At 39.6% G+C, this 23,237-nt stretch overlaps 4 protein-coding genes across 4 annotated transcripts in view; 1 reads left to right on the top strand and 3 right to left on the bottom strand.

The window, feature by feature from the left end:
• The first annotated feature begins 1,588 nt into the window (after window positions 1-1,588).
• Window positions 1,589-6,212, top strand: lim2.5 (lens intrinsic membrane protein 2.5). Its single transcript, XM_085803342.1, has 5 exons — window positions 1,589-1,722; window positions 3,139-3,349; window positions 5,113-5,262; window positions 5,428-5,562; window positions 6,056-6,212. Exons 2-5 carry the CDS (start codon window positions 3,172-3,174, stop codon window positions 6,115-6,117), a joined length of 525 nt encoding a protein of 174 aa, XP_085659468.1. The 5' UTR covers window positions 1,589-1,722; window positions 3,139-3,171; the 3' UTR covers window positions 6,118-6,212.
• A 538-nt stretch (window positions 6,213-6,750) lies between these two features.
• LOC146972294 (free fatty acid receptor 2) lies at window positions 6,751-11,471 on the bottom strand. The gene is made up of 7 exons (XM_085802328.1): window positions 11,433-11,471; window positions 11,317-11,358; window positions 11,166-11,225; window positions 10,511-10,688; window positions 10,226-10,294; window positions 7,982-8,746; window positions 6,751-6,906 (listed from the first exon to the last, which is right to left on the bottom strand). Exons 6-7 carry the CDS (start codon window positions 8,737-8,739, stop codon window positions 6,762-6,764), a joined length of 903 nt encoding a protein of 300 aa, XP_085658454.1. The 5' UTR covers window positions 8,740-8,746; window positions 10,226-10,294; window positions 10,511-10,688; window positions 11,166-11,225; window positions 11,317-11,358; window positions 11,433-11,471; the 3' UTR covers window positions 6,751-6,761.
• Window positions 10,630-23,237, bottom strand: part of LOC146972292 (sialic acid-binding Ig-like lectin 6) — a 24,616-nt gene continuing 12,008 nt past the window's right edge. Inside the window, exons 3-6 of the mRNA XM_085802557.1 lie at window positions 13,027-13,290; window positions 11,634-11,909; window positions 11,166-11,225; window positions 10,630-10,688 (exon numbers count right to left, since the gene is read on the bottom strand). Of these exons, the coding sequence (XP_085658683.1) occupies window positions 10,630-10,688; window positions 11,166-11,225; window positions 11,634-11,909; window positions 13,027-13,290 (659 nt within the window). The remainder of the gene's footprint in view (window positions 10,689-11,165; window positions 11,226-11,633; window positions 11,910-13,026; window positions 13,291-23,237) is intronic.
• On the bottom strand, window positions 16,221-23,223 carry LOC146972293 (uncharacterized). Its single transcript, XM_085801993.1, has 9 exons — window positions 23,133-23,223; window positions 22,638-22,763; window positions 22,422-22,428; window positions 21,997-22,328; window positions 21,001-21,312; window positions 18,683-18,946; window positions 17,319-17,403; window positions 16,921-17,020; window positions 16,221-16,834 (listed from the first exon to the last, which is right to left on the bottom strand). Exons 1-9 carry the CDS (start codon window positions 23,176-23,178, stop codon window positions 16,394-16,396), a joined length of 1,713 nt encoding a protein of 570 aa, XP_085658119.1. The 5' UTR covers window positions 23,179-23,223; the 3' UTR covers window positions 16,221-16,393.

Below are 23,237 nucleotides of genomic sequence, written 5' to 3'. Positions count from 1 at the left end.
TGTATATGAATTTACAGCAGCTAAGTCAGTGATGAGGTGATGATCAGTGAGAGGGGAAAACCCCAGGTGCAGGTGTTGTCAGGTTCTCCTTCAACATGTGCTGCTCCTGTGTCTCCCAGCTGGTGATGAACAACACAAAGAAAGAAGTAGGGCTGAGGTCAGATGCTGAGTTTGTCACTATGGAAACAACCCTCAATCTGAACTGCAAGTCATTGTTGAGCCCTGATGTCTGATTTTGTTGTGAGGAAAACACAATAAGCCTTTTGATATGAGCTGTTGTTTTCCATCTGTGCAGTAGATGGTGCTGTTTAACGACTTGGTCATCTCCAACCAATATTAGTTTAACACAAAACTTAAGTTGAAGGAGTTGTATAAATCAGCATCATATAGCCACATCAGGCATTACAAATGCAGGATTGAAGCCCATCCCATAGGGATCCCATAGAAATCCTAACAAGAGTGTACATCCCCATAGACTGCAATTAAATATTTTACATTAATGTCAATGATGTTTTCTGAAGTAGTAACAGTTGTAATTCAGATTGTGATCACACAGAAATACTGATTTACACCTTTAGATGGTGTTAAGTACTTTGAGGAAGTTCCCTTGCTATGATGAAATGAGGAAGGCCTTGTGCTAAGTGGTGAAAGTGACAGTTGTGGATTCAAACCTGATGAAAATGTTGACCAGGTGTACAACCCCACCCAAATATTGAAGAAATGAAGAATCAATCAAACAAAAAAAAACAAAACCACAACACTTATTCCTGCAAGACAGTGGTTAACTTGGACGATTCAGACTAAGATACCACTAGCCAGCAGCTTCCGGTGGAACAACACAACTCTTCACACCTCGTAAGCACACAAATTATCGTATTCGTTATCTGAGAATATGGTAAAAAACATTTTACACTTCACATTGGGTAGCGCCTTGATCAAGAGTTAGATGAATTTTACATTTTTTTTAAGTAAATCCAGAATGGAAATTAACATTTCGTCTTGCACCACTGTGCTTATCTTTAGCAAATACTAAGGTTGGTTGTCAATAAAAACAAAAAACAGAGTCTCTGCAAGGGTGGGCTTCATGGCTGAATTGTTGTCATCAGAGTTGTATGTTTACCATGACAATATTGGCAGGTGCTTTACTGTCTGTGCAGTTAATTGCATATTGACGGTAAATATATCAGACTCTGAGTGCTGTGTTTAATTTTATTAAGCAGCTCTGGGGTCATGTGTCTGTTCTAAGCGTGTATGTGTCCCTGTGACCACACCCCAGCCGTCCTGAAAGAAAGTGTGTACTTCAGCATGTTCCATTGACCACAGCAGTACTGCAAGCCTTTGCACATCCACAGTTCCAGAACGCCTAATAGAACAACAGACAAGGACTGCGCTGCAGCGGCCTCGTATCCCGGACCCTCCCCCATCCCCCAGCACCATCAACCCCTCCCCCTTTTCCCCTGACCCCCAAAAAATACTCCCATGTAGTTCAATGTGGAAGAGTCACGTGGCTTTTGGCCCACCAGCTCAAGTGCATTTGTTCTGTGCTGATTGTTTTAAAGGATTTTGCCTCCATCAACAGAAAAGTGGAGGGGATAACTTTTTGGAATTCAGCCTAGGGCTTCCTCTTTGACGTTTCGCTCACTCCTGGCTTGCACTCTCTCTCACTCTTTCCCTGAGGGAAGGCTGATACTTAAGAGGGTTGATATATCCTGAGGAATTCAGGTAAGATGTTGTTGGGTTCTTTTGTTAATGGCTGATGTCACTTAGGTGATAAGAGTGGGGCTGTAAAAATAACATAATGCATACCATGACAGGTGAACCGGTGGGTGTATGCACAGGTCACAGGTGGAGAAAGAGGGCACACACATTGTAATAGTGACAAGCTGTCAGGATTTTAGCTCAGATCATTCGCATTTGCATTCAATGTGAGGATTTTTAATAATTTTGTATTTCTTTTGTTGTTGAATCCATTTTAATTATCAAAGGATCGATTCTTTTTATTTGACTGATACTGAGAGGTGTGAGCTTGACATACAGATGCAGATACGTTTACAATATTCACTCTCCACCTAAGAGTATGGATGATAATATAAGATAGTATAATATTTGTTGCTCTAAAATTTAGAGCACCTGACTGACAGATGTTTGAAATGTTCTGCTCTGAAATGCTGATTTTTCACATCACTCATACTCTGTGGCCACACCGAGGGACTGAACCTGTAAATATGGACCTATCCTCAAGGAGGAGGATTTTTGATTTTGATTTATTTATTTAGCACAAGTTAAAACAGTGCAAGGAGGGAACGAAGCCTGGAAGGCTTGTACAAAGTTCCAGGAGGAGACACCCTCAGTTTTTTTCAAGTCATTTTGTTAAAACTATGTTCAGTATTTAATTCTAGGCTTCGTTTATGTCAGCCATCAGTGCCTCTTGCAGCATTGTTAGTTGTGTGTGAGCTGAATGTCGTCTGCTCAGGCTTTTTTCTCATTTAGGTTTTGTATAGTTGGCCAAGAAAGTGTACACATTCGTGGCCTGTGCAGTAGCGAGTATAAAAAAAATGCATGCTCAAACAAAGAGAAAGCACAGGTTGCTATGAGATGACTTATTGTGGTTGGTATGATCTCCGTCCACAGCAGCAGCTCTTACAACAAGCTTTGTTGTTTTAGCTAGCCGTGTGGTCAAGACAAATTGAAATGCACACACAGACCAGCTCGAATGTCCCCATGTGTCTTCAGGCATAGATAAATGAAGAGTGAGCAAATGTTGCTGTTAGCATAATGTAGGCCAGATATTAACGTCACAGTTACAGCTTAGGTCTTCACATGTTTTTGACTCTTCGCCCACTAACACAGGAAGGAGTAGGCCTTTGAGTGAATGTGAATGTATAAATTCAGCACTGTTTCTTATCAGTCATACAACCTAAATGGGAAGTAGAAATTAATGTCTTCCCGTCATCAGATACCTCAAGTACCGTAAGACTAGTCACAGTTGACTGACACCATGACATAACAAGGTTTTCTTGCCGTCACATTACGCCTTCATGTCGTTCCTGTTTGCTTTGAATAAACATTCAAGAAAACAGAATGTAATGTCATTGCTGTGAGTTTACCACTGAGTTTTCATATGTTCTTTTTGCACAGCACATAAAGCCTTAACCACCGTCAGTGTCACTCATGATGTACAGCTTCATGGGAGGGGGCCTGTTCTGTGCCATCGTGGGGAACATCTTGTTGGTGGTCTCCACAGCCACAGACTACTGGATGCAGTACCGTCTGTCTGGCAGCTTCGCCCACCAGGGCCTGTGGAGGTACTGCATGTCTGGCAAGTGCTACATGCAGACTGACAGCATTGGTAAGTGGATAAACATCCTCTGGGACCTTTTAAAAAAACACTTCCCCTGGGAACTTCCTGATGCAGCAACACGATCCAGGACTACATAATTCAAAACAATGATAGTTTTTGAGGAACACTAACAAGAATTTCTAGGTGACTCTCATTAGACGCAGGTACAGTAGGCTACCATGCTAGCAGAGAATAGCAACAGCAACATTGGTGGAGAAAATATGCATATCTTTCACTTAGCAGTAAGAGGCTATACTAATGGATGTGTTTGGCCGTATTCAGGCACACTAATGCATTAAAGGGATAGTATCATTTTTTTTAAAGTGGGGTTGTATGATCTACAAATAGCCCCTAAGTACTTTAATTGCAGTAGAAGACTCTCTGCACTCCTCCCGTTAGCAACGCCAGCCCATAGCCCTGCCCAGAGATTTACAACATACATTGTTGTGAATGGACCCAAAGAAACGGCCTATTTTCACGGCCTAAAAGAGGTTTTACGTGAAAAAAATTACACCGTTCCATGGTTCGCTATAATATAATTTTTTCCAGCCCCTTCAAAGTGCAGGAAAAACGCAGTTTTTATTTGGACCTAACCAACTCACGTATCCCTCCGGCCCAGGGTTAGCGCCCGCCGATCAGCAGTTGGTTAGGTCCAAATAAAAACTGCGTTTTTCCTGCACTTTGAGGGGCTGGAAAAAAATATATTATAGCGAACAATGGAACTGTGTATTTTTTTTTCAGGTAAAACCTCTTTTAGGCCACAAAAATAGACTGTTTCTTTGGGTCCATTCACAACAATGTATGTTGTAAATCTCTGGGCAGGGCTATGGGCTGGCGTTGCTAACGGGAGGAGTGCAGATAGTCTGCTACTGCAATTTAAGTACTTAGGGGCTATTTGTAGATCATACAACCCCACTTTAAAAAAATGCTACTATCCCTTAAATGCTAACATGGTCACAGTAAAATGCTAATATCCAGATTCTACCAAATAGCTTGAACTAGGCTGATAAATAGGTTCTTACCCATGGCTGTAACTATTAGACCTCAACATTTAAACAGCACACTGACACATTTTATTGTTCACAATCTATTGACCCATGCACTGCTTCTGTCATTGTATTGGATGTATTAGCAGGAAACTATTTCATTTTAATGTTCCAATGCATAATAATCATTAAAGAAAGTCCCAAATCTCAAAGTCCAAGCAAACACACTATGGTCACCAACCTGGTTTAGTGTGTTATCATGGCAAAAGCTGCTAATTAATGCAAACACAAAAGTATAGAGCAGGATTAGTGTGTGGTTAGTTTTGTAGGTATCTACCCATAATTCAAAGAAACTGACAAAAATAAAAGAATCGACCTGATGATGGTGGTGCCAGAAGAAAAGTCAGGAGATCACTGATGGTATTAGAATCCATGGAGGTCTGAAGCAAATTTTACGGCAATGGATCAAATAGTTGTTGGGCCAAAACCAAAAATCTCATGTCACCACAAGAGAAAACATCAGGAGTTACTGGTAATTACTTGAACAACTGCATTATACACAAAACCAGTATTTTACGTGTTGTTACGGACCCAGCCCAGGCCGCAACAGTGTAAAAATGTACATTAAGTGATGCTGCTACTGCTTAGAGCTCTCTGAAAGATACAAATCTGTGAGCATGAGAATGAAACTGTCCATACCGGATGGATAAATCAACATTTTCATACTGTGTCTTATTATGCATATGTTCATTGTTTTTTTGTTTCTCTTGTTTTACTCCTCCTCAGCCTACTGGAATGCTACTCGTGCTTTCATGATCCTCTCTGCCATGTCATGCTTTGCTGGCATCATTGCAGGAATCCTCTCCTTTGCCCACTTCTCAGCCTTTGAGAGGTTCAACCGCTCATTTGCTGCTGGGATCATGTTCTTTGTTTCAAGTGAGTCAATCAGTAATTTAATCCACATGCCCATGAATGATGTGTTGTGTAATGTATTTGCATATTATGAGTCTCTCACAAAGTTTCCAAGGCTCACTACTGAGACTGTACACACTGTAACACACATTCATTTTAATATGTGTCTCTCTTTGCTTACATCAACAGCTCTCTTTGTTCTGCTTGCAATGGCCATTTACACTGGGGTGACAGTGAACTTCCTGGGAAAGCGTTTTGGTGACTGGCGCTTTTCATGGTCCTACATACTAGGCTGGGTGGCACTACTCATGACCTTCTTTGCAGGTTTGTTCATAAAAAGGGAGGCTGGAGGAGTTATGTGTAGTTACTGTAACAGTTAAGAACAGTTTCACACCACATATGAATATTGCACAGTTAATGCAAACTAAGGAAAATAACTTCATTGTCTGGTCATGAAAACCAAATAATGAAATCACCAATACACTGTTGTCACACAGTGTATTTTTTCTTCAATTTTATTTACAATAATTCTTGTAAAGCTCAAGCAGTCTTAGCTTTGCACTCGTGAAATTATTGCCTGTATATTTTCAAACTTGTACATCATGAAGCTTTAAATATATCAGATACTGAGTCACTCCATCAGTGATATTGTACCAGAATGGATATTTTTATTGTTGTCTTTTTGTGCTAATTCATTGGAAATAAAAACATATTTTAAAAAAAAAGATAACTCACAAAAACGCTTGCCATTGAAAGAAAAAAAATGTTAAAATGTTGTACTTTGTACTTTATAACTGACTTGTATTTTGTTTTGCAGGTATATTCTACATGTGTGCCTACAGAATGCATGAGTGCAGAAGAGTGGCTGGCCCTCGTTAAAGTAAACAGGAAATACTGGGTCCAGGGTGCAAAGGATCACAGTTTCCATTCGAGAACCTACTGTAAAGCAATACGATATAAAATTTTGCATATGCATAAAACATGTTTTGCCTTGGGGGGTTTTGTCATGAACATTGTTTGAGATGGAAAGCAGAACAATCTCTCTGAGCAGGATCAACAGGACAAGAGAGTAACACACATACAGTATATATACATAAACTTAGACAACAAGACACTTTGAGGGTGTTTGACAATGCTTTATAAAAACAAAATATAAAATACCATAGTTCAAGTTGCAACAATTGTTAAAGAAATTAATGTCTGCAATATAAAACACAATGTTAACAAAAAAGCTGGACATGTAGATATAGCAATAAATCGTGAGCTTAGAATTATAGGGTTCTATCTCCGTTTTGGGTAGTTCCGAGATATTGAGCATCAAAGTTCCAACTCGGCTTGTGTTTTGGTTGATAGAACCTTTTTATTTTATGAATTACTAATTAAAAAAATGTTGAAAATTTAAAAATAACACCACACAGGCATTAACAGACCACTAATGCATGATATTATGCAAAAAACTCAATTTTGAAAAAAATGGAGATAGAACCTTATAATTCTAAGCTCACGAAATGTGTATTAGCCAATTAGCCAGAGCTTGTGCCCTGCTTCTGTAATCCTGGAGCACGCTTCCCGAAAATAGACTTGTCACTAGTGCAGCGGAAGGTGGAGGAGGCGAAGTAGAAGATGATGGGGTCAATGCAGGTGTTGAAGGTGCTAAGTAACAATGTAGGGTGAAGTCAGGTAAAATGGGCCACTTTTTGGTAAACGACTAATAAGACCATCAAAAACGCTATGCATGAAATCCATTGATATTTTTAAAAATCGACATAGGTCTCTTAAATGTTTCTGTGTGAAAAAAAAATTAAAAAGTATAATTATTTTGGAATTATGAGAGTTAAAGTATCGGGATATTCCCTCTCGAGGTACGATGAAGGTTCAGGTAAAATGGGCCAGCCGTTCAGTTAAATTGGGCCAAGAGAGAACAATACAGTAATTTTAGCAGAAATCATTAAAATTTTAATAATTAATTGACACTACTACTAAACTACAACACTAAACTTAACATTAACAGTAAAAACATAAGAGGTTGAAGACATTTTTTAATCTTAAAATGCATTTTAAAATTACATGATCATGTTGTTGCTATGCTCTTTGTTAACTGACTATGTTATAGGCTCTTTTACTGTGTGTGTATGTGTGTGTGTGGCATTATAGATGCCATTTTTTCCCCCACAGTGCTAATGGCACCATGAGTGGCACTGACCAACCTTGGATATATATCTAACTTTGAACATGTTTTGCACCCTCAATTTCTGTGTAACTTCAGTGTAAGACTGTGTTTTGTATGTGGCCCATTTTAGCTGAAATGCATGGCTCAATTTACCATGATGCATTAAGGTAAATTGAGCCACCCACAAAAAATGCATTTAAATTAAAAATAAGTAATCTTAGCAAGAATTTTGCATTCTATCCAATGGGGGGAATCACAATGTGTATTATAAATCACATTTTTTATTGTAGATCTGTTTTTTTACGGAGTTATCAACCTTATCAGTTTCAAGTGAAATTTGTTTGCCAGGCCACTTTTCGCACACTTCTCCTCAGCAGGCTGGATATAAAGCATTGTCCCATCCACAACAACAACCAGAGACCACTCAAATCAATTGTTTTTTTTTCAAGTACAGTTGTAGCAACAATTTGAAATCATTTACAGCCATTGCCTGTTAAAACTTAAAAAGCTAGGAGGCTCAAACCTTAACTGGCTCATTTTACCTGATGGCCCAATTTACCTGATGTCACCCTATAGTACCTCCATTTTGGGCTAACACCCTTTAAGTAACCGACGACATGAGAGAAATTGTATGGCATCACACAGATGAGAAACACCGCTAGAGTCCCTAAGGCCATCCCAATGGCCTTCTGCTTCTGCATCACGGATATCCTTGGACGACTGTATAAAATCAATATGCAGCGCATGTAGCAGTAAATACAAATCAGAAGAGGTAAAAGGCAAAGTACAAAGAAAAACTCCAAACGCACTGGGAGGAGGATGCTCAGCTGCTCCTTGCTGAAGTCCTCATAACAGACACTGGAGTTGTTCTTGGACAGGGATGGGTGGTGCTGGGCGATGAAAACAATGGTGCAGTGTCCCGCAGAGATAAACCAAATAACAGCACTGATCACTATTGCATATACAGGTTTGTGCAGCTGATGGTAGGTGATGGGGTAAGCTACTGCAATGTAGCGAACCACACTGACTGCCATGAGCAGCAAGGAGCTGGTGTAGATTGTGGAGAAGAAGGTGAAGGAGGTGATGGAGCACAGGAAACTGGGCAGATTCCACTCCATGCCTGATGCTGCTTCATACATCTTGAGAGGAAGGATGATCAAGAAGAGCAGGTCAGAGACGGTCAGATTGAGAAGCAAGATGTCTGTTGGGAGAGGCTTGGAGCGGATCTTGACACTGAAGGCGTAGAGAGCGAGAAGGTTGGCCGGCAGGCCTATCAGAAAGGAAATGATGTAAACTGAGAGAATGACCTCACTCTTCACCATTTGGTCCATGACTAACCTAAAGAAAAAAAGGAAACAAACAACTGTTCAAAAATGACAGACTTGATAGATCTGAGAAATCTGTAGCTATACATGATAGTCCAAATAAGAAATGGAGCTTGCTTCAGAGATTATGAAACAATTTAAATTTATTTAATTTTTGCTGTGTGCCATCTTCATTTACTCTTCACCAGTAACACATACTGAAATTTACACATCTCAGCAATTTCTCAATTGTTTCCCTTTACTATGACACCAAAAGTATTCAAATAGACCTTGTGGTTGCAGAGATATACTCGTTGTATTATGCATATGCAATTTTCGAGAAAAGGTCTAGAAAATAGGCTTGGGGCATATCACGTTAAACATTTGAACAACTGCACCATCATAAAGTTAGCCTCAGCATCAAAAACATAGTCAGATCTGCCATTAATCACAAAGTAAATGAAAGGTATTAAATGACTGCCACTGCTCTAGACCATATTTGTTTTTAATAAACACACACATGGTTGCTGTATGTAAAATACTACATAACTATCACTTTCTATGAGGATGGGTTAAAAGTTGAAAAGTAAAAAGAAAAAATGGCTTTTCATGATTCTGACCACAGACCTGAGCCACAACACAAAGACCAGATTCCAAAAATGATGTGCAAGGTTAGGATTAATAAACATAATCATATTTACTTACCAAGCGGTAGACGGTCTCAAAAAATGTCACAGCTTCAAAAAAACATACAGATCTGTTTTTTACCTAGCTGGTCCTTTCTTAAGTGGAACAGTTCTTGACCTATGTTCACTGATGAGCTGATATAAAATGTTTTAAGCCGGAAACAAAGAGTCATACTCGAGTTGTGACACACTCTGACACACTGAACCTATTCCACACTGACGGATAAGCTGAGTGGGTTAATATTAACTAAAATGCAAAACTGCAGCCGGTGTTGACTTTTATGTTTGTTGTGTTAATGAAGGACCTCCTCCTCGCGATATCAACTCTGAACCTTAGATTATTAGATTTGGGTTTCATCAGGACATAAGACTGTTTGTTCAAAGTTACAGTATGGCTGCACCAAAAGCTCAGAGAATAAGTCATTATCTTACATATACAAATGATCTTTCTGTATAGACAAGCAAATTAATCCAACATTTTATGAGTTAAGTTTCAACATGGCTTCATTACTATTAAATAATTTGAGATAAGACATGAGGTTCCAGCAACAGAACAGAGAACAGCCACAATACTATGATAGCCTGTATGTTGTCTGCTGCAGTCTTATTTCCTTCCTGTCAGCACTATTTTTATTAACATCAGTTATCACTGCATCAGGAAATAAAGCCTCTGTCCTACTTAAAGTTGACAAAGGCACAAACCTGTATATAACTCAAGGTCTTTTGTAAAACTCAAGTCACTATAAAATTTTTATAGCCATGGTAAAGTCAGCAATGATTTTTATTTAAGCTTTGCACGTCGATGGTTACTACTGAAAGCAGCCTACTGTGTGAGCGCAGCAGCAGATGACCTCTGATCAGCAGTTTAGATATATATCCATAGGGCAATCCACTCCCTGTGGACAGTCAAAAGCACAGTTTTAACATTTCTGAACGCTTGAGCAATAAACACAATTACAATAAAACAGATACACTTTAGGGAGACTAAAGAATCGAGAGGAAAGGGATATTCTAAAGTTTTAAATAAAAAAATCTTGCCTGAAAAAAACAAACACTTGCCTCTCAGGGGTAATTTTGACAGATGGAAAAACAACAAGTCACGTGCACTGCACCTCTGTGGGGGGCTGTATTCCCTCTCTTTGGCGGGCTGGCTCATTATTAGCGTACTGTTGAGCTCTGGTTCTTCGCATGTCTTCCACGACATCATTGTCGTAAACACAGTCAAGGCTTTCTATTTCAGGATTCCTCTCCGATCCACATGGACTTGATTGAATGTCTTCAGCTTGCTGCCTAACGGGAAGAGAGAGGGAGGCTGATCAAGGTTTGCTGCGGTTTCTTCAGTATCATATTAACACATAAAGCCAGGTATGTTACGATACTTGACATTTGAATTAGTTTGTACTCCTTCTCCTTGTGCTCCTCCCTCTCCATGTCTGTCTGATATGTGTGTGTGTGTCATGGGTGTGGTTTACCTATTCTGGCTCCTGGCGTCTCTAGTTCTCTGGCTCACCCTCCCGTCCATGGCACATAGTTCAGCTTGCTATCATGGTAGAAACCTTCCCACTCAGTATTTACTGGAGTAATTTCTTGTGTTTTGCCTCTCCTGTGCTTCACCACGGTCAGACCAGTCATCTCAACCCTCCCTCCCTTGTCCATCCATTAAAGCCCTTTGACAGCTTGTCAACTCAACCTGGGTCCTGTGCTTAAGTCTACCTCACAATCTCAAAGTATTTATTCTAAGACTGACAATAAAACTGTTGTCTATACCTTTGAAAACTGTTGTATCTTTGATCCTCTTGGACAGCATCCGGAGAAGACATCTGTAGCCTTAAAAAAGACACAAAAATAGGTTCTAAATTCAACAGTTCTTCAAAATCAATTCTTGTCCACCATCAAACTTAAATAAAGTTCCAGGTACCTTGGTAGGATATCTGTGTTGCAAATACCGTCTGGCAATGGCCTGTGGGTGAATATAATGACAAGATTAATGATAACAGTAAAAACATAATCTTTGAGAATGAGCAGTCTACCAACCTGTTTCTGAAATATTTTCTGTAAATGAACACTGCACATCCAAACAGCACAGCAGCTCCAAGGACCATCAAAATTGAAAGCCAACCGAGTGACGAGGCTGTAAAAAGAAAGTAGCTTCATTAGAATGATAAGTAAATATGCACACACACATACACGAAACAACAAACAACAGCTATTCATCCATAGTAGCCTATGACTTACATGAGAAGTTACCTATATGCAGTTGTTTCGTGTCATTGCCTAGTGAGTTCCAGGCTGTACAGGTTACATTAGTCTGGACTTCACCTGGGCCACTTATTTCCTCAGAGACTACATCTGTTGTATTTGTGGAGACAACTCTGAAGGAGGATGGGAAACTGTTATTTCCATTAATGATCCAGCTTATAGAGGCTTTTGGGGATGCCTCAGCTTGACAAATACACTGCAGAACCTTCCCGTTCAGGTGGCAGGAGGACTCAGGCAGGATTACTGGAACATCTGTAAAGAAAACACGTTGCCATTTACCAAGTGATCAAAGTAAGATTGGTTCTGGATATACAGCAGAACTTACTTAATTCAATTATAAATTGTCATTAAGTTAAAGTAAATGGTCTGTATTTATATAGCGCTTTTACTACCTGAAACGATACCCAAAGCGCTTTACATTCACCCATTCACACACACATAGCGGAAGCTGCCATGCAAGGCGCGAACCACGACCCATCAGGAGCAAGGTGGGTAAGGTGTCTTGCCCAAGGACACTACGGCAGCAACCGGGACAGAGCGGGATTCGAACCGCCAACCCGCTCTACCACCTGAGCCACTGCCGCCATTTACCATTAAGTTAAAGAACAAACAAACAATAACCACACATTTTCCGTCTTATGAACAATACATTCCTCTAATTTGTGTCTATGAGCAGGCCTACCATAACATCCCTGAATTTAACACTGCTTCACTAAGTTGTTCCCTTGTCCTCTGCTAGCTAGCTAACTTTTGGCAACTTTTGGCCTGAGGTGGGACATCAACTTTTTCCTGGCACTCCAGCAGCTTTTTCAGTGGTAAGTAAAGCTGATTTCTTTTTGTAAACAATTGTTATCATACCTAACAATTGTCAATCTTACATTTGTAGAAGTGTCCATGATTCGTAATATCCAGTGGAAACTTAAATAAAAGTACAAAAATGTGTCATCATACCACTTGGTTTTCTTCAGTAGGTGGTCTGAGGGGGATTGTGTAATTTCAATGAAAACATTCTGAACAGATAGGTGCCAGCTACTGTTTGTCTTGTCTGGATCCCCTTTTTTAACCTATTGGCCGAACTTAACTACTCATTCGTGTGCAGAAATATTTGGGTGAAGTCTTTGCAACTGTGGGTCTTTGGGCTTTGGCCCAATCCTGACATGTGATGTTACTGTTTATTGTTGATTAATTGTTAGATGTTTTTTAGTTGCTGCTGTTAGTGTTATTAATGTTATGGCACATCATCTGCATTTGGCTAAAATGAGAGGATTTTTTTCCCCAAACAAGGTTGCAATCGGCAGCTTAAATGAATGAATTAAGTGTAGGCCTACATCAGGTATAGTGGAGATGGAGAAAATATAGATTTTTTTACACTGAACATTCAGATCCAACCAGTCAGACTGCCCCACTCCAATGCTATTGTGAACAATGCAGGACAGAGAGGTCTCTCGTGTAATGTTGCTGAAGAATTTTTTTCTTTCAGTGGAGTTCATTTCGTTGACCTGACCCATCTGTCTCTTCAGCCATGTGTACATGTTTGGTTGTGGGTTAGAATTAGCAGCACACTCCATGACAACGCTGCCTCCCTCCATCACTGTTTCCTCTCCCGGAGTCAGAGTCACAGTCACTGGTTTATCTGTGGATAAAGAAAATCAAAACACTTACTGTAACATGGTAAGATAGACAGTTCACTGCTGTCATAGACAAGTAAATGTAGTTTTTAAATTTACTCTCGGAACAGGCCAACTGCAACACTTACACAAAATGTTGAGTGTTTTTTGTTCACTTTCTGTGCTGAACGTTGTGAACTGTGCAGAACATTTAATTTTGCTGTTATGCATTTCATACGTTGCACGTCCAAGCATCATCTCTGTGTGTAACCAACCCTCTTGGACCCTCTGGTTGGAAGAATCATTTCTGGAGAATCTGTCCTTACTGGTTATGGTCCAATGAAAGGGTGGAGGTGACAAAGGGCAGGAGTGCCTTATGCTACAGTTGGCATGAAAAAACTCCCCATCCAATATTTGCTTTGGGATGGAGATTATGGGAGTGTGTCTCTCTGGAAGTCAAAAGAAAGTGATCAGTTATTAATTCTTGACTTTAACAGTTTATGTATGGTGCATCTGAATTAGATCTGGATTTCCCCTTTAGGTTAAGCACTAGTTTGAGTAAGGTGCAGGTTAAATGAGCAGTGTGTCTCCGTTTTGGTTCTAACATGACAAATATAAAAAATGTTAATAATAATAATGTAATAATAAAATTTGGTAACTTTATGAGTCAGATTTTTTTTCCTTTTTAGTTTTGCAAATCTGACCAACTCTACAGCTGTTAAACTTGTTGCAAGTTTAAATATGTATTGTGTTGTCTATCATGTAATATTTTCCACATATTAGCATGTATGTATGTACCTACTGAAAATTAGATATGATGTTAGTTGTTAATTCCAAACATTAATGTACACGTACACAAATCTAGGGCAGAAATAATATTTTGTGTATTGGTATCTTGTGCGTCTAATTTAGTATATTATTCAGTATTGACTGGTACGTAAGTCAGTTCATATAATCTACTATTTAACACACATTCAGGCTACAATTCTCCACTGCAAACAAAGTTATTTTAATTTCACATGCAAGATGTCTTCAAATAACTATTTACTTACCAACAACAATAGTTACTCTTTGATCATAGAATCTCTGCTTTGTTAATTCTGGGTAGATCCAAACATAAACTTGCACGTTGTTGTCATCCCGCCTCACATTTTTTATCATCAGAGTACAGTTTCCCTCTGCAGCATTACCCGGCACTGAAGTGCGTCCTCTGAACTGTTGTTCAGTTGTATCTGGGTGAAGTTGGTCATACACCACAGGGTAACCTGTTTTATGGTACTTGTACCAAGTGATGCGAGTATGAGGTTGTGTCTGACATGGCACCACAACACAGCTCCCCTCCACTGCAGTAACTGTTGTGGGTACACTGATGATCCAGCTGTTCACCTGCTGTAGAGCTGTGATGGCTTTGAGGGGTGAGAAGAGGAGGAAGTCGTATTATAGAACACCACCAGGGTCAGCTGTGGTTATTTAATTTTCTGAGGCCATTTTTGGAGAAGTGAAATATGAGACACATGCATAGACATTCGTGAGAATCGTGACTCTGAAAGCCACTTGACCACAAAGCAGAATTTCAGAACAGAGTCACTCATGTTGCTTACATGATGAAAAAAAGAAAGAGAAGAGAATTAAACAGTTGTGACCTTATGCCAATGATAATGATAATGACTTGTCAGTTTTCCTCACAAATATGCATACAACTTATAAGACAATGTACATCAACCCTTTTCTTATAACACAGATCCACTACATTGCCAATAGTGATAAAAATGAACTAGAAAAATGCAGCAAATGATTTCAAATGTTTTTTATTTCTTGATGAAATACTGTACATTGGCATTGCTACAACAGTATATAGCTTTCTGGGTAAGTCACAAAAAATAACGAGATTAAAAGCGTAAAAAAATCTTTAAAATAAAAATACTTTGTCTGATTAAATAGTAATCAATATAATGTTCATTGCCATACGTATGTAAATGTAACCCTCTGAACTTAAGAGTAACCCCATCAAATGCTCTCAGAAGGTTATCATAAAGTTCATCGGATGACACTAATTACTGAAATAAAAGCGTATTGTTGTCATTTTTAATACTTTTGTACAAACAGAAAACAAAAGGCAAAGAGGAAGCTCAACATTACCAGTAAATAAGCTCAGCAGTCTGAGTAGATGAACAGTCCCCATGAAGAGAGTAGTCACTGCACCGTTCACTAAGTCACGTCTTACTTTCTGAAACACAGCAGCTGTAACAATGTGTTTAAGCGTCAGACTGTCATGATTTTGTCTCACACCATTTTTACTGTGCTATTTTACACTGTGGCACAGTGACAGTGATGAAAAGACTTATTTCAGTGCAATAAAAGTATTTGTATTCTATACAAGCACAGCCCAACAAGAGAAACAAATGTAAGTAATGTGACAGTCATTTTGAGAATTTGAAAAATAGTCTGGATTTTATATTTTGTTCAGTTAATATGAACACGAGGGCTTACCGTGCTAGATGAGCTGTTGTGTGAATTTGTCTGTGATGCTCCACTGGTCTATTACTGGACTTACTAAGTCCACCACTTTACCACCACCTAATCCCCTCTACACCCCCTCTGCTCTATTCAGTCTCAAACAGGAAACTTGCTGGGGCTCATTTAAAGCAGTCAGCCTCAAAGACAACACAGCTCAAAAGAGAGAGACTCTTGTCAGTTTCTAAGCACTCCCCTACCTGATGTTCAGTTGGCTACATGTCTGATCATGCCATGTTTGTAATATTTTTCACTGCAAACAACATGTTATAGAAGGTCCCAGTGTCCAAATGAATAAACCAACTTTTGAAAAAAAGAACAACAACAAAAATCCATCTGATTCATAGTCAGTCCAATTTTAACAGAAAGGAAAAACAATCTAGTACATAACATATCATTTGCCATGCAGCAACATAAAGTAAAACAGCAAGGACTCACATATCCAACATCAGCATAGCAAATATTGTAATAAGGATATTCAAAATGTTTAGACATCCAAATCAATCAAAACAAAAAATCCAAAATAAGAAAATAGGACATTATCTGAAAAGCAAGGGCATGTAATAACCCAATTTCATTTTTTACTTTTTGCTGATGTGCCAATAAAATGTTGATCTAGTTGCGTACAGTTTTCCTGTTCTTAAACTTAACTTGAGCATATTCACATTCCACTTTGGTCACACCTCCTTCCTCATTTTGATGCTCCACTGATTCATATAGGCTCATCTCCAGTGCTTCTCTGACAAAACTTTTGCCCATTTCTCCCACAATGCACCTCTCCTCCTCTAGGTAGGAACTACCTGGTGGAACCATATTCACAGAGTCGTCTTGTTTGTTATTTCTTCTTTTCTCCCTGAAATTCACAGTAGAGTAAACCACATCACTCCCGACTTCGTTCTCCTTCTCTGAGGTTGTATCGGCGTCTTCTCTCCTGCTTGACCCAGAGCTTGGCAAGTTGGTGCTGTTTGGCTCAGAAGTAGTTGCAGTTTGGGAGATGCCTGCCTGTCTCGGGTCATCGGTGTTGGAATAGATGTGTGCCCTTGTTGTGTTTGTTGCCTAAATGAAAGTGAAAAACAACAGAGTTGCAGTTATTCGGTTCAATGACCTCATTTAGAGAGCAACTTAGCTGTAAATCAGAGTACCTCCTTTGTGTCGCTTCTTGCCAGACATTGGTCCACAGCAAATGTGGTGGTGTCAACTGTGCACTCCCTTGTAGGAGGCTTAAAGTGAGTTCTCCAAACCCTGAATCATAGAAATCAACAAAAATGGACAGAGCAGCAGAGAGGCTGAGTCATGTAGGCTGAAGTGGCAAGTTGCATTTAGAATAAAATGTTAAAACCGAACAATAGGTAAGTGATAGATGAGTATTACACAAGCAATTTAATGCAAATCTTCTTAAATACCTTTTTTTCGACTATGTGCCAAAGTTAGCACGGACTGAGATTTAAACTTACTGTGATGGATGACAGTCCAGACAAACAATGAATAGTACCTCACCTCAAAAGTAAAGTAAAGTTAATGTCTCAAGCTGTTTCCTTACCTGATACCCACAAACAGCAGAACACATACTAGGACTAGTAGAGTGACCACTGTGATGATGACAGGGACTGGCCGCGTCACTTTGGCTGAAACATACAAAGAAATAACTCAGACACATGTAATTCTCCTGAAAAATATAGGAAAATAACCCTCAGAATGTGCACATGAATACATCCTTTTAGTCTTTTCAAAAGTGACAGAAATGTAACAGTTGGAAGCGTTTTAACACCTCAAAGAGTCAGACAGTATTTGCACAAGTTTCTGCCATTGACTGTGAAAAGTTTGAAAAAAGACAGACTCATACAACCAAACTTTAAATCAATTAAAAACAACAACAACAACATGTACTAAATACAGTATATCCTAAATTCTCAAATAAAAGCCCAGTCTCAAATAGACGCTGGGTCTCTTTTCTGTGCAAGTTCTTCTGAATATACAAAACCTTTCAAAGCCCACTACACTGCCCATTTGAGCAGTTTCTAATCTGCTTAATTCATGTAAACAATAGTTAGAAAGCACTGCTTGAATCACTCTTTTTCCCTCAGTGCCACTGTCATATAGCCTGGCTCTCGCCAGACCCTTGTAGTTCCGCAAAGCTACGCCAGAGGCGCTACGCTCAGCTTCGCACAAGGGTCTGGACTCGAGGCCAATGCAAACTTCTTCCCCGGAGCAAAAAATAATGAACCAATCAGGATCGCCGGGCGGGACTTTCTGAGGTGTGACGTAGCGCTGAAGCGACTGTTTGAGTCAAACAACAATGGCGGCTCGCAGTGAGTGGCTGAAGTAGCACGTCATTCAAGATAACGGACAAGTGGTTTATCCAATCACATACAAGATTTTTTTACAAGGCCCCGCCTTCTGAAATGAATCGCCTATGGAGCAGTCCCAGACCCTTGTGCGGAGCTCAGCGTAGCTTTGCGGAACTACAAGGGTCTGGCGAGAGTCAGGCTAACTGTCATAGCCATCTCTCTAACTCTTTAAAACAATGCATTTGACAGTATTTTCCCATCTTTGATGAGCAATAGATTTGTGCAAAATGAATTAAGGGCTGTCCCATATGGACGCCTGTCTCAAATATAAGCTGGTTCAGTTCAGTTAGCACTGGGACAATGTTAAAGTTGTTGAATACTATCCAGCAATGAACGTGTTAAACGTGTTAAAACAAACTAAAAAACAAACTAACTTGCATACAACTGATGAAACAACAATGTTAAACGCAACAAGTGAGGTTGATGTTAAAAGCTAACTTAATTACTGAGGAAAAGTAACAGTGCGGTTACAATAGCAGCAGCTGGGTGAGGTCTGCAGTAGAAAGGACCTGCTCTTGTAGATCTGCTAAAATGTTTTGAATCATGTGATACGTACATTGAACATCTATGTGAATGATGTTGGATCGTCCAGATCCCAGAGAATTTTCAGCTTCACAGAAAAAAGGAGCAGTGAGTTCAGAAGCTTTAATGGTTAAAGTTTGTCCAGTCCCCATGAAAGTCTCCTGTCCTCCATCAGCTCTGAACCAGGTGTAACTCCTGACTGCTGGGTTGGCAGCACTTGTGCACGTCAGTGTTACACTGCTGTACTCTGGGACTGGACCAGAAGGATTGACTGACACTGTGGTGCTTTTTGGTGAATCTGAAACATGAAGAAAAAATGATTTGCATTAGTTTCATAGGACTGGTGACCTGTCCAGCGTGTACCCTGCTCTTGCCCTGTGTCAGCTGGGACTGACTCTGGCCCCCTGTGACTCTGCAGAGATCAGCAATTGGGACAGTGGCTGGATGGAGTCATAGGTGTAACAACTGCATTATGTTTTAACATAAGTTCAAAAATAAAACAGTCCCTGACTTTCTCAGATGCCTATAATGCAGAGTTGTTATGTAAAGGACAGGGGCGATACGTACATTGAACATCTATGTGAGTGATGTTGGATCGTCCAGTTCCCAGAGAATTTTCAGCTTTACAGAAAAAAGGAGCAGTGTGTTTAGAAGCTTTAATGGTTAAAGTTTGTCCAGTCCCGATGAAAGTCTCCTGTCCTCCATCAGCTCTGAACCAGGTGTAACTCCTGACTGCTGGGTTGGCAGCACTTGTGCACCTCAGTGTTACACTGCTGTTGTCTGGTACTGGACCAGAGGGACTGACTGACACTGTGGTGCTTTTTGGTGAATCTGAAACATGAAGAATAAAATGTTTGTAATGATTTATTGTCAATAAGAGATTGATAAGTAAAATATCTTAATTAATCCAGCAGTAGGTGTGTCAAATTTATACAGTAGAAAAAGATTCATGTCAGTTGAAGGAGAAAACATGTAGTAAAATGCACATTCGTGAAATGAATGTATCAACTTTTTAATGAGTTCACAGTAAATCAGTATTATGTATCATAATAAGGAATGTTTCAAACGTAGCACTGAATATGGCTGGACTGTGAATTATCAAAATGTTGGACGCAGTAAAAACTGTTGATGCAGCTGCTGTCAGTCAACTGATGGTGTTGTATGAGTTTAGTCTGGTGTCAGTTGGTTTCAGCTCTCTATCTGTTTTCTCATCTTCTCTCTGTGCTCAAATGCACAATATTTTAGCACAACATCATTTGTCATTTACATGTTTTTCAAGAGAACAAGTATTAAATTTAGCAGGAAGCGAGGCTCATTAAGACTACACATAATGAGCAGTCCAAGCCATGACAAATGCTCCCACACCACATGCTGTAAATGCCTGTAGGTGTCAATTCATTTTACGAGAACAAGAGGTAACACAAACACTCGTCTGGTCATCCAATGCTCTAACTTCATGGCTCAGTCACACAGTGTTTGTCTGACCAATGGTGTCATTTAATACGTCAGTCAGTCATTGACAAACAGTTACATTTACAAGGCTGGTCCTGCTCTTGCAGTCCTGCCAAAAAACTTAAAATCATGTGATACATACATTGAACATCTATGCGAATGATGTTGGATCGTCCAGTTCCCAGAGAATTTTCAGCTTTACAGAAAAAAGGAGCAGTGAGTTCAGAAGCTTTAATGGTTAAAGTTTGTCCAGTCCCGATGAAAGTCTCCTGTCCTCCATCAGCTCTGAACCAGGTGTAACTCCTGACTGCTGGGTTGGCAGCACTTGTGCACCTCAGTGTTACACTGCTGTTGTCTGGCACTGGACCAGAGGGACTGACTGACACTGTGGTGCTTTTTGGTGAATCTGAAACATGAAGAATAAATGATCTCCATTAGTCATAGGACTGGTGACGTGTCCAAGGTGTACACTGCTCTTGCCGTAAGATAGTTGGCCTGGAGACTTTCTATATACAGTAAGGGACAAGGAGCAAATTCTCAGACGCACTCCCCTACAGCACAAACAGTTTGCAATGCAAGCTGTTTATGCTTGCATTGCAAAGCCTGAGTCATTGTTAAAAGAGAAGAAAACATATAAAACATTTTCTTAGATTTTACTTTGAATTATCTCCAGTCTAATGTTAGCTATCCCACTCTCCTCTTTTATAACAGAGGTGAGTTGAGCATTATCACCATCTTAACCTACAGGCAGACCCATTCAGTTCAGTAATGTCAAACTGGAGCCTTGTATCAAATCTTATATCAGTGTTTTTCTAATATATTGTACATCGATATTGTATTTTAACAGTAGCATTTTTCAGTTCAGTGAAATATCAGGCTTTACACGACATAAAAACAGGCCCTGCTCTTGTAGATCTGCTAAAATGTTTTGAATCATGTGATACATACATTGAACATCTATGTGAGTGATGTTGGATCGTCCAGTTCCCAGAGAATTTTCAGCTTTACAGAAAAAAGGAGCAGTGAGTTCAGAAGCTTTAATGGTTAAAGTTTGTCCAGTCCCCATGAAAGTCTCCTGTCCTCCATCAGCTCTGAACCAGGTGTAACTCCTGACTGCTGGGTTGGCAGCACTTGTGCACCTCAGTGTTACTCTGCTGTTGTCTGGTACTGGACCAGAGGGACTGACTGACACTGTGGTGCTTTTTGGTGAATCTGAAACATGAAGAATAATGACAGAAATGTCTAAATGTATCCACAAACAAACAGATTAACTCCACTCAATAAAAGGATGTAACAGTGTTTTGTTGGTTCCCATATCTGAAATTAAATTAAACCATTTTTTTCAGTACAACTCACTGTAGGCTCCACACATCCTTATCATTTGCTATGTTTGTGCTGGCAAAGCAAATTATTATTATACAATTTATAAGTATTTTGTGGGGCTTTTTACGCCTTTAATTGACAGGAGAGACAGACAGGAAATGGGGAAGGACATGCAGGACTGTTTCCTCTGTATATGGGGCGCCTGCTCAACCCAGTGAGTAATACGACGTCCCTGTAAAGCAAATTATTTTCAAGGCCAACGTGTCTTACATTTGACAGATTTGACACTGAGCAGCAACATGTAGCTCCAGTTATGTAACATCCTGAAGAGCACACTGCAGATTGTTTGAAGGATTGTTAGACTGGAGGTAAAATATACATAAAACACATTTGTATGTCATTACAGGGTAATTTGTTGATCAATTTAAAATGTCAATGGTTGGTTGTCCAAGTGTGAAAAATGTATTGTCTTAATTCGACTCATTTTTCTAGGCATTAATTCAAACTAGATTAAAAAAAACGACAAAACAGTTCTGTTATGTTAAAATTTTAGCAGAGGACAAATCAACTCACATGAAACTGAAGCTGTTAGACGTTTCCTGACAGTAGACACAGCGCCATCTTGTTTGTTGTAGGAGGCAGTACAGGAGATGGTCCGTCCATCATGGAGGTGAGAGGCAGTGAAGGTCAGAACAGAGGTCATGACTTTAGTTTTGTCCTGATTCTCCTGCAGTGTCTCCTGACTGTCAGCCAGGACACCAGTCCATGTCAGTGTTGGAGGATGAGACAGACAGGGAGCTGGAGCAGAGCACTTCAATGACACTGAGGTTCCCTCTTTCTCCTTCAGGGTGGGCGGAGTCAGAGTCGGTGAGGGAGGCCGAGCTGGTAGGAAGTAACAACTGTTACTGTATAAATGTTTAAAATGTCTAAAAAGATTCTTGTGATCTGGAAAATGCAGTGACAAAATAATGTGTGTGTAAATAGAAATAAAAACCTACCTATGACCTGTATATTCACCAAATCATCCTTAAAATCCCATTTCAGTCTATTGCTACACCGCAGTCTGAAGAAATAGTTGTTGGTGTCACCAAGATCCATATTGTTGAAGGTTGTGGTGCAGTCTTTTGTTTTTAGGTCTGCTGTCCTTCCTTTTCTTATAGTTCCACCCTCGCCGCTAAAGATATTCCCATCTTTATTTTTCCACATTGCTCTACATGAGCCATCTAATTCGTTTTGATATCCTCTCTGTATATCAAAGGAGCAGGAGACGGTCACACAGGATCCTTCCAGAGCCACCACAGTTCTTGGTAAAGTGACCTTAAACTGGTTACACAGGACACCTGAAACACACAACACCAAGCTTTGAAGCAGAAAAGGAAACAGTACTTTACAGTAGATAGTTGTAAATGTTCTACTTGCTCCGCTTGACAATGATTTGGTATACTATATTATCATTTCAGAAAAACTGAAAACGAAATTCAAATAATAATAAAAGTTTAATCCATATTAAATATCTAAACAAAAAACAAACAGACATGGGTTTACTGCCTCTTTCCGTTTGTAGGATATCATCTTGTCATCACTCTGACATTCTCTACTCTGAATACTTTAAACCAGCAACAGTGTGTTGGTGTGATTGTAAATCACCTTTCTTGTTATTTCTTCCTTTATTCAGCCTTCAAAGCTGATGTTAAAGCCCTTGAACTCACCTTTCAGTAGAAAGCCAAGGAGCAGAAAAGTCACAGCTCCAGCCATCTTAGTTCATCAGCAGAGAGTCAAGTTGTAGATCACAGATGAAAAATGTTCATTTTTGG

The sequence above is a fragment of the Trachurus japonicus genome, chromosome 16 (genome assembly GCF_045865225.1).
Source record: "Trachurus japonicus isolate A0001 chromosome 16, Traja_1.0".
Taxonomy (NCBI): Eukaryota; Metazoa; Chordata; class Actinopteri; order Carangiformes; family Carangidae; genus Trachurus; species Trachurus japonicus.
Note: the sequence above shows the minus strand (reverse complement) of the source record. Positions and strands in the feature narration are given on the sequence as shown.

Coding starts and splice junctions, on each gene's coding strand:
- lim2.5 (XM_085803342.1), top strand. CDS start 3,172: ATGATGTACAGCTTCATGGGAGGGGGCCTGTTCTGTGCCATCGTGGGG. Junction 3,350..5,112: donor CATGCAGACTGACAGCATTG/GTAAGTGGATAA, acceptor ACTCCTCCTCAG/CCTACTGGAATGCTACTCGT. Junction 5,263..5,427: donor GATCATGTTCTTTGTTTCAA/GTGAGTCAATCA, acceptor TTACATCAACAG/CTCTCTTTGTTCTGCTTGCA.
- LOC146972294 (XM_085802328.1), bottom strand. CDS start 8,739: ATGGACCAAATGGTGAAGAGTGAGGTCATTCTCTCAGTTTACATCATT. Junction 6,907..7,981: donor AGCCCAAAATGGAGGTACTA/TAGGGTGACATC, acceptor CTGACTTCACCC/TACATTGTTACTTAGCACCT.
- LOC146972293 (XM_085801993.1), bottom strand. CDS start 23,178: ATGGCTGGAGCTGTGACTTTTCTGCTCCTTGGCTTTCTACTGAAAG. Junction 22,764..23,132: donor CCTTGGCTTTCTACTGAAAG/GTGAGTTCAAGG, acceptor TGTGTGTTTCAG/GTGTCCTGTGTAACCAGTTT. Junction 17,021..17,318: donor CTGCTGTTTGTGGGTATCAG/GTAAGGAAACAG, acceptor TCTATGATTCAG/GGTTTGGAGAACTCACTTTA.